This window comes from Rhinolophus sinicus, linkage group LG09 (genome assembly GCF_036562045.2).
Source record: "Rhinolophus sinicus isolate RSC01 linkage group LG09, ASM3656204v1, whole genome shotgun sequence".
NCBI lineage: Eukaryota > Metazoa > Chordata > Mammalia > Chiroptera > Rhinolophidae > Rhinolophus > Rhinolophus sinicus.
In genome coordinates, this window is record NC_133758.1 from 48129456 (window position 1) to 48144825 (window position 15370).

The 15370-nt window shown below is 40.9% G+C and overlaps 1 protein-coding gene across 1 annotated transcript in view; it reads right to left on the reverse strand.

Annotated features, from left to right (window-relative positions):
* The window catches only part of L3MBTL4 (L3MBTL histone methyl-lysine binding protein 4), a 442302-nt gene that overhangs the window by 276168 nt on the left and 150764 nt on the right, over positions 1-15370 (reverse strand). Inside the window, exon 5 of the mRNA XM_019755692.2 lies at positions 15182-15273. Coding sequence (XP_019611251.2) covers positions 15182-15273 — 92 coding nt within the window. The remainder of the gene's footprint in view (positions 1-15181; positions 15274-15370) is intronic.

The window sequence follows — 15370 nt, forward strand, 5'->3', positions numbered from 1 at the left end:
TGATAAATTTAAGACACTGGCAATAATTCACAGCTGGGAGTTGGGATGATCACTGTTACCTTTGTCAGCATTTCAAAATGGTTTCTCAATTGAACATTTGGGAGCTTTGTATTATGTGGCAAGGAACACTTACATGGCTAAAACAGCCACAGCAGTCTTTGAGGGTTTAAAATAAAAAACAAAACATTCATTTTAACAATCTGGAAGGCAACATTTAGTGAGAAATATCACTGCCTTTCATCAATCTCTTTTCTGTTGAATAGTTTATTCATAGGAGATTTAATGTTTTTTTTTTCCTTTCAAAAAATCGTATATTTTATGAACATAATTGATAGCTGTGCTTATAAAATTATATTTTATAATGAAGAAAGGGAACTGAAATCACACACTTAAAGCAAACAATAAGTTCATTAAACCCAGTCACAAAAAAATCGAAAGGTTTGTAGACTTAAATAAAACTTTTACAGATAAATAAACTCAAGCCCGTAGAGGTTAGGAGACTTTCTAAAGGTCATACAACCAGTATAGTAGTGGAGCCTAACTAAGGACCGAGGTGTTCTGAAAGCCTAATAACTGTTGGTTCCACACAAGGAGACAGACTTGGCAACAAAATAGGCCAAACAAAACGTGGCTCAATGCCACGGAAGGCCTCAAGTATATTTCTAAAGAAGTGCCATGTGTTCTATGGTACAGAACTTAAGGTGTTTTGTTTTGTTATTTTCTTTTCCAAGAACAGTTGCAAAATAATGCTTTCAAACAGGTACAAATTATATACTATTATTCAAAAATAAAATGAGTCAGAGCATCACAGAAAAGAAAAACCCCAAAATACAAAAACAAAACACCATGACTAGAGAAAAGCAGACAGGCTATTGGCAAAACTCCTTTACAAAATACAATGCATACGGCACTAATTATCATATGTGTGTGCCAGCAGATCTCTGCTCTGTGGGTGGACGAAGTCATAAATGTACAGAGCGAACAGCTCTGGAAATTTGGTAGAAAAATGTGAGGAATTCGGGGAAACATTTTACTTTATTTATCACTGAGAACCCCATTCCAAGAGCAGAGACTATGCTTGTAATAATTAGTTCTGAGTCACTATACAGACTGCAGAACGTTGTTGGTCATTGGCACTCGCAAGCATCAGCAAGCTAGATGTGTGTGTTACAGAAGAGAGTCAATGTGCTAAGTGGAAGATTCTATCTCAATGCCCACAGGCTTTCTATTTTATTCACAGGTGAAATGTGGCAGTCGACAATATTTTCCTGATCTTACTTCAATATTGAAATGAATGGAAGAAATTGGGCATGCAACGGAATCACAGCCACTGAAGCACCCATTTTTTGCATGCTATGCAAAGGACTGGGCAGACGCCCGTCATGGACCTCTGGTTTCCAAACCTTCACGTGATGACTATCAAAGGGAGAGATGTTCATAGAAATTTTATATGCAGATGATAAAAACAAAATTTCTTGTAACACGAAAGACCACTGCCATGAGTTCAGTGGCCTCCTTAAATGGTTTGTCACAGCAACATCTTTAGAATCTCAAATTGTCTCAGGGTGTATCTCCAGGGCTGAAATTTCACAATTCTAAATGTGAAAGGTGAGCTATCCGAAGTCTTATGCAGGCAAACTGTGATATAAATATCTTGACCACAGAGAATTTAATTCTTTGTCAACACTTGATGATTTTCTTAACTCAATGTGGAAAAAAAAAATCAATCATTTTATTGGTAGCCTAACACTAATTTAAACACTGCAGAAGGGAACATGAAGAAATATTTTCGTGAGCCAAATACAACCAAAGAGAAAGTTATGAATGCATTTGCAGCTCTCTCTACAGTACACAGAATCAACCTGCCAGGTTTTGAGTGTGATATTCCTGTTGGCTAGGCATCAAACATAAACCCACATAAAACAAAAGGTGTCTGGGTTTAGGTTTGATCCGAATATCCAGGATGATCCAGATCTATCTGAGGAAACACCCAACACTTGTCATCATACCCAACAACCTATAATGGTTAGATACAAATTTCTCATAAAACAGAAATGAAGAATAAAGAATGAGAAGAAAAGATTACAGAGCCTGAGCTATCCTTTTTCAATATGCCTCTTATCCAACAAGAACTTAATGTAGCACTTAACTCTGGGCCAGATCCTGTTCTAAGCACTTTACAAATATCAACTCATTAAACCATCATAAAAATACTATGAATACTATTACGTACATTATACAGATGGCGACAGTGGCGCACAAGAGGTTATGTAATGTGCCTGAGACCGCAATTAAGGGTCTGGTTTTAGCATATGGGTTATTAGTCAGTCTGGTAGATCATTATGAAAGGTTATGAGCAACACTGTCCCACTCACTGACTAAAGACTTCATAATTTTTAAACTTTTATTTTATAATTAAAACTTAGAGTGAGTTTTTTAAATATCTAAAATTAGTGGTCTGAGTACTGGTGGTCTGTGCTATATGACCATTAAATGATCCCCAGACACCAAAACTCTGAAAACAGTGCCACAGAGAATGCCATACCCCATACATGGGAATTTAATATAAAATAAAAGTGGCATTTTAAAGCAAGAGAGTAAAGATCAGTGGCATTAGAACACATGACTATCCATTTACGGGGGAGGGAGGAATTGAATTATATTTCTATCACAACAGCATACGAGTATATAAAAATAATTTTAAATGAAGGAAAAACAGATACAGTACAATGGAACACGATGCTGCTATTCAAAAAGCAAGACACAGATCTAGATCTGCTCAGGTGGCATAATAGCCGTGAAATACTGATAAAGCAAGTAGCCGAGCAGTAACGCACAACTATTTACATAAACATTATTCACACACCTATATAACCACATGTATACAGATCTGGAAGTATACACACTGAATTATTTTGAGTGGTTCACCTAAAGAGAGCATCACAGGGAAGGCCCTTTATTTTTATACTCTTCTGTCTTGTTTCAATTTTTAAACGGCATTGTAATTTTCTAAAAAATGAACACACACACAAAGTAATGATGGTGCTAGGCAAGTAGGCAGGACGCAGGTCATGAGAAGCCTTTCTTGTATGTCCTGTTACAGACCTTTTAGCTTATTCTTAGAAGATGAAGCATTAGAAAAAGCTTTTAAGCAGCGGGGGAGGACACCCATTCTTGCATTGTATAAAGATCTTATTACTGGCCGTGTGGAGAACTGATTAGATAGAAAAGCAGCTAGACTAGAAACAGGAAAGATGGTTACGGAGGCTTTTAATATCTACCGATAACTGAGAACTTCTCATGTGCCATGTGCATCATCTAACTCAGTTTACTTAAGTCTAAATAGCCCCTGTACTGGAACTACTGCAATCTCCATTTCACATCTGAACAAACAGGCACAGAAAAGTTCACAAACATTCCTGCAGTTACTCAGTAAAAGCCTGGAATTTGAATTCAAACCCTGTTTGTGAGCTTAACTGCAAAGTTATATTACATTCCAGAATTTTCAACAGCCTGGACAAGTGATAACGAGGATCTCAACCAATACAGAGCAAGAGCTGGAATGGAGGGAAGGGACCAGAATCAATACCTCCTTAGGAGGTAAAATGGGCAATGCCTGATGATGGCTGGACGCAGAGGACGAAGAAGGTGGGGAATTTAAACTGACGCCCCAGATTTCAGGCTTAGAAAAATTCCCAAATGTTCCATAATGTGGTAATTTTTACTTTTACAATGTTACCAACATCTATTGATACTTTCAAGGACTTTATGGACAGCTCATCAACAACTATATTTTCGTACCTACTTTTCCATTCCAACTTTCTAATGCATTGCTATAGCTTCAATGTTCTTCTCCCATTGAAGAACAATGTTCTTCAATGTTCGTTTCTTGCAATGACTCTTTCATCATAAATGTCTATTCATTGCAAGATACTGGAAAACTCTGAGAGGTTATGAAACTCCTTCTTTGCTCCTCCGTCAAGCTTTATGATTTTCACCTGAGCAAACAGTGGGTTACATTAAGAATATTAGAAACCCTTCTGGCTTTCTCTTGTTTTAATCACAGAGAAAATGGAGAACTTAAAAAAAAAAAAAAAAAGAAATACACACACACACACACAGAGCACAGCACATACTTTTCATACATATATATATACACACATATATACACACACACACATATATATATATACATACACACACATTTTTTCTATTCCTGTTTAAACTACATCTAATGTAGCTATTTTTAATGGTGAAGCAAGGGTGGTATCCATGATTTCTTCAGGGATCCTAGAAATCTCCTGATTTTTACATAAAATTTGTGTGCAAATGAATATATGCATAGACACTTCTCTAAGGAGATTAGCAGTAGCTTTCGTTAGATGTTCAAAGGGGCCTAAGACCTAAGAAAAGATTAAGAGCCACGTGGCTGTCCTTTCAGGGGATCTGTCATGAATCAATCCACTGACAAACCAGTTAGGAGACTCCAGTAAGCAGAACGCAGCAGTTCCCTGCAGCCACTCATCAGGGGTACGCAGGCCAAGCAGCAAGGCAGGCTTCAAATTCTGCTCTTTCCAAGTGATGCTTATTCTTTCCATCTATCTGTTAGGCTAACAGGGAGAAAGCATCACCTACATAATTAAACATAACTTGCTGCAAAGCTGCAGTTAAGATGGCAGTGAAGGATGGCTGATAGCATGGTTTTTGAGTCTCATTTTAGAGACTACTTCCTTGTTATTTTGAACATTTTTCATCAATTAAGTCTGAATCCCAAATTACTGCCAAGATTATACCAGGAGGCATTCTGCAAACAGAGACCACAGAATTCACACCACAACAAGATTATACTTTTGTATGTCAGTGAATGTAATTCCTATTGTTGTTTTTAAATCTATTCTACTACATTCTCAGATTCAAAAACTCATTTCCCTAGAACCTACTGACCTACTCATAGTAAGAAATTTGGCTGAATACACACACACACACACACACACACACACACACACACACACACACACATATATATGTGTGTGTGTATAGTCTCCAGTCACCCTAACCTAACCACTGACTGATTTATAGTCTTAGAAACAAAAAACAGTGCATACCAGAGTGGGTGAAATACTGTTGAATTTAAGCAGCTTTACACTTACAAAGACATTTATGAATAAAGAGAAAGGAACTCACACAGTACCATGTTTCCCCAAAAATCAGACCTAACCGGAAAATAAGCCCTAGCATGATTTTTCAGGATGACATCCCCTGAACATAAGCCCTAATCCGTCTTTTGGAGCAAAAATTAATATAAGTCCCGGACTTATTTTCGGGGAAACACAGTATAAGGATCTGCATAGACAGAACTTTTAAAAATAGGGGCCGGCCTGGTGGCTCAGGCAGTTAGAGCTCCATGCTCCTAACTCCAAAGGCTGCCGGTTCAATTCCCACATGGGCCAGTGGGCTCTCAACCACAAGGTTGCCAGTTCAACTCCTCAAGTCCCGCAAGGGATGGTGGGCTCCGCCCCCTGCAACTAAGATTGAACACGGCACCTTGAGCTGAGCTGCCGCTGAGCTCCCGGATGGCTCAGTTGGTTGGAGAGCATCCTTTCAACCACAAGGTTGCCAGTTCGACTCCCGCAAGGGATGGTGGGCTGTGCCCCCTGCAACTAGAAAAACGGCAACTGGACCTGTTGCTGAACGGCACCCTCCACAACTAAGATTGAAAGGACAACAACTTGACTTGGAAAAAGTCCTGAAAGTACACACTGTTCCCCAATAAAGTCCTGTTCCCCTTCCCCAATAAAATCTAAAATAAATAAATAAATAAATAAATAAATAAATAACTTCAAAAGTTGTCTCATAATTTATTGGCCATCACTGAGTGGATCCCACAAAGGCTCTGAGTCTAGCATTTAAAACAATAAACCCACATATATTTTTTTCCCCAAAGGACTAAACCCTCCCAGGTAAAAAAGACAAGGATACTTCTAATGTAAATTTCCTTTAACTAAAGAAGAAGATCTGTGAAAACTGTATCCCCTTGATTCTGAATTCCACCATTTTCTGCTTTTAATTTCTCTTCCTCTGAACCGCTCTGAACATGGTATCAGCTTCCAGCTGGAACTGCAGATGAGTAGCCTCTACAGGGGCTCCAAGCACCTCCCTACAAGCAAAAAGCAGCCCTGAGCGGGCTGTGTGGCCCCATTACCTCACACTTGCTACACATTCCCCCTGGTACTTTGCATCACACCATTTCAGAGAAGTGGATTCTAAGAATAGGAAAGTAGCTGAGCCACAAGATCAGGATATATCTTCAGTTTTGCCCCAGAACTTAGAGCTTTAGAGAATATGAGAAATGAACATGAATGAGAATTTGCTCTGTTCTTCAGGATTCCAGCAATTAATCAGCTTAAATGACTTCACATTTTAAGGCCATATTCTAGTTTAAAAACTTCCTTCCCTGCCTTCTATATGACTTGTGATTTAAACCCCAGCCAAATATCTCAATATAATACACACAGTATTTTTCTTTTAATGTTTTTCTGGGAGAACTGTTAAGCACCAATGAAGTTATCTTAAAACTAGAGGCAACAAAATACAGCTAAAATACAAAAACAAATAGGTAAACAAAGAAGCAGACACAGGCAAATTAAAAAACCATATAGACTGAGGCTGTCCTTGATCCTAAGCATATCACAATTCATAATATAATGAGATATTTCATTGTCGTTTATATAACCACTAAAAAAGCCATGCATGGTGATCATGTGGCTCATGATTAATATTTAAAGTTTTGTCTAAGGATCTACATTAAAACTAAGACAGTGTTCTCAGCAATTATCAAGTCATTTGGAAGCATGTTCAAAGCACAAATAACTGGACATCTGACTGAATTGTTTTGGTTGGAAGAGTTCTGTGTCTCACATAGTTTTACAGGGGATTATAACAACTATGAATTTTCACAGCAGCATCTTTCTGCACCTGCCGAGCTAAATACAAATCCAGACTTTATAAAAAACAAATCTCTCTCTCTCTCTCTTTTGCTCTCGCTCTCGCTCTGTCTCTCAATTCTATTTAATGTACTGGTGTATTTAGAAAAATTAGATTGTTTAAAATATCATTCAAGTCTGGGTAAAGAAGTTACATTTAGAGAGAGAGTAAGCTATTCCTTTCATTTGGACTTCAAAAACGGAAGATAGAGAGACCAGGAATGTATTCAAATAAGGCTGTTTTACATCTAGGTCAATTAGAAGGTTAAACCAGAACAGTGCCTTTGTTCCTCAAGTATTCCCAGACTCCTTCCAAAAAAAAAAAAAAAAAAAAGATATTACACCCATTATTCCACAGATGGGGGAATTTCCTTATTACATCACAAAGTATTTCTTTCCAAAACTATAACAGATTATAATTGATTTTAAAGGGGGAAGAAAGAGTATGAAACCAGAACATGGAGCAAGGAATGTCAAGATTAAGCTGTTACTGAGGGAAGCAGGGGAGGAAAGGTAAAACACCAAAGTTTATGTAACAGTTTTGCCTTGTTTTTGTAAAGAAAGGTAATCAAATGAGGACATATTTCTATCTACATCATGAAGAAAGCCAGTAAGTCATCACCTGTGAAGGCAGGAGGAATAAAGCTATAATGAGAGAGTGAAAGGTTTGGAACGCCAATAGCTGCCAACATTAAGATAGCACAGGAAGTTCAGAAGACAAGAGGCTTACAGGCTAGTCACTCACCCTGCAGTACAGAACACGTACCCAAGATCAGAATGCCCTCAATGGGTAGGCCATGCTCCGTGGAGGACAAGCAGGAACACTACTGTGGTCAAACCGAGGCAAGGCCTGACAAGGACGGAGTGTTGGGAGACCAGGTCCTGGCTAGTGTTCTGAATGAATGGCAGAGAGAAGCATCCGGGGACAGCAAAGGACTAGGATCTGAGAGAACAGTAATTTGAAGAATTGCTTGCATTTAATAAAGTGAGTTATATGTCAGACATTATAGTATGCTAAACATTGTATGTAATTCTTCAACAGTCTCGGAGTGATATTATCTGCCGTTTTCAGTTAAAGGGTGAGAGAATGCATCATAGAGTCCTTCTTCTATAAACTGAGGAGAAAGTAGCTGGAAGGACTTAGTGAGGCAGCACCAAGCAAATTACAGATGATTAAAAATGTACCTCTGGTAGAGAACCATAAAGCAAAAAGGAATGAAAACAAACACACAAAACCCAGTCAGTCTTCAAGGAGATCACAATTCTACCAAGAGACAAAGTGTGCCTATAAGTAACCACACAGAATGGCATGAAAATTAGCAAACAATTTAAGTACAAAAATGATAAAGAGAACTACAATTTACAAAGATCATTATCATAATAGTGTGCAGAAGTTAAAGGTGGACCCACTCCGCGTAGAGAGAGACCATTTAAGAAACTTTCGCTACAATTTACGTGAAAAAAAGCCAGGGCTTATTCCGAAATTAAGGCAGTAATGGTAGTGGTACAGACAAGACTTCGGTTCACATGAACCGAAGAATTAAGAGGTAAAATTTGAGTAGACTGGACTGTCCAACACACACAGAGCACAGACAGGAAGGAGTCAGGCTGGCCGCCGGGAGATGAGTATAGAGGGTCGTTCCCAGGGAACAGGAGCCCAGGAAGCCACTGATGGAAGGAGGCTGAGAAGATGAGTCTGGTTTGAACGTACTGAGCTGTGGAGCATCCAAGTGAGGGGATAGGAAGACCAAGAGAAAGACCCAGGAGGTTAGGAACTCCATTGTGTCTAGGTGGAATGGAAGTTAAGGAGGTAGATGAGATGGTCAGGGAGCCATGCAAGGAATGAATGGCTAGGAAAAAGCAAAATCAGAAGCTGACAGTGGACAGAGTTTTGGAGTGCAGGGAGCATAAGGCGACCCAACATGTGTCTGGCTTTGAAATCCTGAAGGTCATCTTCCTGGGCACAGTTTCAGACAGTGGTGGAAATATAGGCCAGGGTGCAGGAGACAGAAAAGGAAAAAGTTAGAAAAATCAAGAAAAGAGAAAATGCAACCTACAATTTCAAGCTGGACTGGACTAAGGAGATGAGTTAAAGAGGAAAATGCAAAATAAAGGACCAGTAATTTTTTAAAAGATGGAACAGACTTAAGTGTATTTGTATTCTAAACGGAAAGGTTCAGAAGAGAAGCAAAGTTAAATTATAAGCAGGTCATGAGATAACTGGTGGACTGAGATTTCTAGAAAAGTAGAAACAGGAAAAATACAAAGCACAGGTAAAGGGATGAGTGATGGGAGGAGGGCACTTCTTCCAGTCCTACAGGGAGGAGATGAGAGTAGGTGTGGTGAGTAAGGTTTGCAGGAGGAAGTGGAAGGGGGTCTCACCACATCCATCAAAGGAGCGCCTACCTTCTGCTGGGAGTGAGGAAACATGGCTGCGAGAACTGCCCTCCTAGGAAATGGGGAACGTGCAGCCTGATAACCCAGGAGGGCGGCCAGACACTGCCTGGTTCGGTGGAGACGATGGTTTTCAGGACCACCAATTTGTAAGGCTTTCTGGTTCTCCTTCAGCAATGCGTGGCAGCCTCCGTTCAGAAGTTTGAAGGCAAACATGATTCATTCAGAGCCAAGATTTTGGCAGGCATGTATATATGGCAGGTATATATATATATGGAAATGATGAGTGGAGGATAAGGAAGGTGAAGATCCTGGCAGAATGGCTGAAATGATGGAACCAGGGGGCCTAGGCTGGCTAGGGGCAAATGTGGAGCCAGTGACAAAAAAAGGAAGAATTCAACAACTATAAGCCTTAATTAAAAGACAAATTGGTACTGTGGAATGACAGTGTACAAGATCAGATGGTGAGATTTAAAGTTCAACCCTGCAGAAGAGGCCACGGAGTAGGTGGACTGAATTGAAAAGGAGGCTCAGGTCCCTGGGAAGAGGCACTCAAGGCCCTAGGGAGTCAGGCGGACTGTTACGTGGGCAAAGGAATGTCCAAGGATGACAACACGACTGCGTGTGGAAGCGGGTGGCAGGGCAGAGGGGAGGCATAAGGAAGGTAGGGGTGTGAGCGCACACACACACACACATACACACACACACAAATGAAGTAATAAGAGTGGAAACAGTAGCAGTGCGATGGCACAACCCTCAAAGGAGGGAGGGCTGGGTGTGGCAATGAAAGGGTAATAATGAGTGAGTGGGGAGCGGCGGGAATGCTGGGCCTGCTGACATTGAAGGATGGACAAGGGGATCTGGTAGAGGGGACAGAGTGCTCTCAGGAAGCAGAGGCCACAGCAGGAAGCAGGTGTACATTCTGGCTGGAGAAAGGAGTGACCAATATGTTGAGTTGTTGATGACGCTGCATCATTTGTTTTACCACAGGCAGGAGTGGGGGCTGCAGAAGTCACAGGAGAATAACAGGAGGACGATGACCCATGAGAAGGCATTCCGACTAGGGGCAGACCCGCATCAAAAATGGAAAGGGGATGGCATTTGTGGTGGGCAGAACCGTGGCCCACAAGATGGTCACAGCCTAATCCCTGAACCTGTGAATGTGGTATCTTGCATGGCAAAAGGAATTTTGCAGATGTGATTAAGTGAAGAACCTAGAGATGGGGAGATTATCCCAGAATATCCAGGTGGGCCCAATGTTACCACAAGGGTCCTTATAAGAGGGAGGTAGAAGGATCAGAGAAGGAGACAAGACAATGAAACCAAGGTTGGAGCGATGTGATGCAAGTCAAGGAAGCTGGTGGCCCCTAGAAGCCAGAAAAGGCAAAGAAACAGGTCTTCCCTGACATCCTGCAGAAGAAACATAGCTATACTGACCCATTTTAGACTGTTGACTTTCTGAACTTTGTGATAAGTTTGTGTTGTGTTAGCCACTAAGTTTGTGGTCATTTATTACAGCAGCCAAAGGAAATTAATACAACACCTTAGCTACATGGAATTCAAATTAAAACCAAACTATAGAAGACACATAAAGAAGTCCAAGAGAGTTTTCACTTTTCTCATGATGATTTTTATGTGGTTCTGAAATAACAAATTATTTTTAAAATGTGGTCGTGTCCCTGCTTTGCAGTGGCCTAAGGACATGTTTGCCGTATCTACTCTGCAATACAACACTGGCTGCAAGAGAGGAACATGGACCTGGGGAGGAAAGGTTTCTGGGCCTTTTCAAAAAAGGTTTCAGTGACTAGGGACAACAGGAACGTGCGGTTTTGGGGGAGGGGGGACTTGCTGTCACCAGTACAAACTGTACTGAGTGAAGGCAGGCTGTGGTCCCTTGGTCAGAGGCCTGGGAATCTTACAGACGTGATTTGCCTCCAGTGTTCTGGGGCTGGTACAGGTGGAGATCTAGGCCTGCTCATGGTCAAGTAACACTACGAAGGGGAGTCTGGTCTTCAGGGACTCCTGTGCTGTCCCCTGGTCCTCACTCTCACCATGTGAGTCAGGCAGGTGGCGTCTGCCTGACAAGTCCTCAGTGACGGTCAGAGTGGGCAGGCTATGACAGCTACATGAATGGGCGTCTCTTAGGGGGGACATGGAGAGCAAGAAGAGACACAGAGGCCTTCAAACACGGGTAAAAACTCTGAAATCTCAAGTGGAGGTGGAAGCAAGCAGGAGCCAATGCATGAAACATCCAAACAGGCATGGAAGAAGTTCCATGTTGATGTGCGTCAGCAGATGGGGCAGATGGGGGCCTTTGATTCCAGGCTGGTGAATGTGGCGACAGGGTGAATAGAATGCCTTAGGAAATTACATGGGCTGGGTTAGATGATGGGCAAGGAGAGAGAAGAGGGAAACTATTTTAATACTAACCTCAAAAGAAATGAAAAAATATTTCAAAGTTTAAATGAAATCAAGATAGGCACATTTCACTAGTAATAAAGAGAAAATACCTTTAACTTTTCTGTCAACAGAAGGTGTTTATATCCTTGTGTAGTCATTATCCCAGATGGTAAAATAAATTATAAAATATAACACTGTTTACTTTCCCTTGTACAAAAATTTAAAACAGACATATAGATATGTAAAAACCTGTGTATAAATAAAATAAGTGTACTCTCCTTAAAAAAATATACACACGTTTTCTTGGTAGACTATGTACCAGATTTGCATGACAACATTGATCACATGTGCATGTGTGTGTCTGTGATCACTGGTACATCTTCTACAACTTCAATATTAGGATGGAAATTATAAATTAAGAGTAAAGCAATACTTTAACGTCTTTTGACAGTTTTACATTCAGGAGACGCAAACCATTTTAAATGTTATTTCAACATTTCAGTGTCAAAAGCTGAAGAGTTCCATCTCAGCGGGCTAACCTGCACCTCTGTTATACCACATATTTGCCCTATGAAAATGGACATTGCTAGTCAAGAGCACAGTGTCAATACAAATTGAGTTCAGTCTGAGACTCCTTCTTGGAAGGCTGGCGGGAATCATCTGCCTTTTTGATCCTACTGAAACCGATTTTTAATTTTAAACCATGCTTATTTCATCTTAGAATATATATGTCAAGATAGAGTAACTATTTCTTGAGCACAAGCATCTTCTTAGGTCATCAGGAAAAACCAGACATAATAACCAATAAGCTTCATTCTTCTCATTCAAGGTCGGATAAGACCCCCTCTCAGCATGGAACACCGAGTAAACTTATTAGTTGGACATGCCACTGACTATTAACCTTCCACCTGATGCTGTTATCATGCTTTATGGGCATATCTTATAACCAACTACATGTCAAGATTTTGAGAAACCATGTCATAAACTCCTTAATGTTTCAGTTGAGGTCTTACATGGTGCTTTGAACACAGAGAACCTTAAAAATGTGAGTAGCTTGACTTAAATTATGAGTAAAGAGAATGGCACTCCAACATATGAGACGTGTCTGCTTTCTGGTGTATTAACTTACTGTTACCTTCAGAGTTTACAAACATCACTGCCCATCGCCATTCAATGGGCAGTTTCGCAGACTTTCCGCACCCTCCAAAGAGAACCCATTCCTGTTTTCACATGCCCCAGACTGTCCTTCACTTAGTGCTTTCCAGTACCTCATCTGTCAGGTCTCTGTAATGTTGAGGGCGAAAAGTTATATGACCCATTGCCAATTATTACACAGTACCCAATATAACCATAAGGATTTATTTCAGGAATAGAAATCCCCCATTTGCCCCTTGGTGGTTTTTTAGTTAACACCAGATCACAGGAAAAAATCTGGGAGAGATAGTCTCTTTTCTGCAGGTGTTTTCACACTAGTTGATACAACTTAAAGGATCTTAAAGGAGAAACTCTGAGAAATAATGTCAGCACACTGACTGGCCGAGGTGAGGGGGAGAATGCAGGAGCTAGACAGAGAATTGAACACTTTGCCACCTTCAGCCAAAACCTGCCTTGCTCTGGAAATTAGAACAAGCTTCACCCCTAATGCCCAAATATCAGATTCAATCCTTGGTGGAGATGAGAGAGGATCTGTGTCCTGGGATTCTGATCTGAGGAAATAGCACAGGTCTACTTCCTAAGACACTGCTCCATTCATGGCCAATTTTGTTACATGTAAGTTCTAACCTCAATCATTGACTGTTCCTACATGACTTCTGGTGGCCTTGAGACCCTGTACGGTGAGTGATCCCATTCAACCCTAACTTGTGGCCTCTGATTGAACCTCGAATCCTGGACACTGGCTGGACTACATCTGCCCTTGGGGGTCATGGCACCTGATGGGCTTTGGCCAGCTCCTGGTCTGGCCCACTCCACCCTGCTGATCTGCAGTGGCCACTGCAGCAAGGGCACAGCACAGGCACAGTGAGAGAGGGAGAGGCTGGCCCCGAGTTACACTGCACTGCCCTAGTCACTGCTACCCCCTTTAAAGACCTCAACACTCAGAAGAGGTTTCACAGAGGTATTCAACACTGACTCATCATATGAGTAGGCACTGTGAGGAAACATGAAAGAAAAGGAAGAAGACATCTTTTACCTATCGAATTTATATGCTTTTGGTGGAACAAACACCCTAAGTCTCACCAAGTGGCACCAATGCAGGATAGCAGGGACCTAACTTCTATGTAGGAACTGCATAGTCCTTAAAACCTGCTACCATAGTAGACGTCTATCCTGAACACAGAAGCCCCAAGGAGGTTCTCAAGCTACAAATGTCCAGGCTCCACCCCCTGAGGTTCCCATTTAGTAGGTCTTGAAAATACCCACACATGGGTGTTTTCCAAAGCTTCACAAAAGTATCTGATGTGAAGCCTGGGTTCAGAACCAATGACAGGATATTTATTATTTCTTAAATGCCAGCACTTGGTTTCTCAGTCTTTCCCTTTTTGCACCACATCTTCTCCCGTATTCTATTGCTATGTTTACGATTGTAATTATTAGCCTTTTCACATAGTAAAAGTACTAGATGTAAGTGAACAGATGTCATGAAAAGTGAAGCAAATAAAAAGTTTTAGCTTCTCGCTGCTGGTTAAAATGCAATGTAATGATGCAGATCTGATGTAATGTCTTACAAAAATTGCCCCTGAAATACTGAAAACACAGAATGAGAAGAATAGGGCAATAGCAGGTTTGGTACTTTGGGTAAAGATGAACCCCGAAAGCTGCAGGTCTCCGGTGCCAGTAGTCACTTGGTCAAGGGAGCTCCCATAAGATGCTCTGGGCATCTTTACAGTCAGGCAGGATCTGATTCAGGGGTCTCACTGTCTCCTCTAACATGCTGCCTGACCCACCATATCCATGCAACACATCAAAACACATCCCTCAAGCCTGATCCTTGGGTGGATATATGCAAGTAATATCAGCTAATAAAAAGAAAGACTAACACTTATCGAGAGTTCACTTTGTGCATAATCATCCTATGTCTTTTCCATGTACAACTGGTTTAATCCTACAACAACCCAAAGAGGTAGATATGGTACTTTCCCTACTTTATTGACGAGGAAACTGAGGAATAGAGAGGATGAATGACTTGCCCAAGGTCATAGAGCTGGTAGGTAGTATCACTGGGTTTCAAACCCAGGAGTCCAGTTCTGGAGCACACATTCCAAAACACTGAGGCTTTGATTAGCTTCGTTATGTCACTTTCCAGCAACTACAATTCAAATAAGCTGGTGTGCTACCAACTTAATTTTAATTAATTCTTGTAAGTGTTGATTCCTTACAAAAATATAAGACCTTCAGTGGTTCACCTTGGAAAACAGTTCAACGGGTGCGGCTATAGCCTTCTGTTCTTTCAAGTACTGCTCCCAAGACCACGTGTCCTGTGCAGCCGCTGAAGGGACTGGAAAGAAAAACACAATGACTTTTCTTGAAACAATTAGTGACAGAAAAATAATAAAGTTTAATTGAAGATAAACCCAAGAAGCAGGCTAATTAAT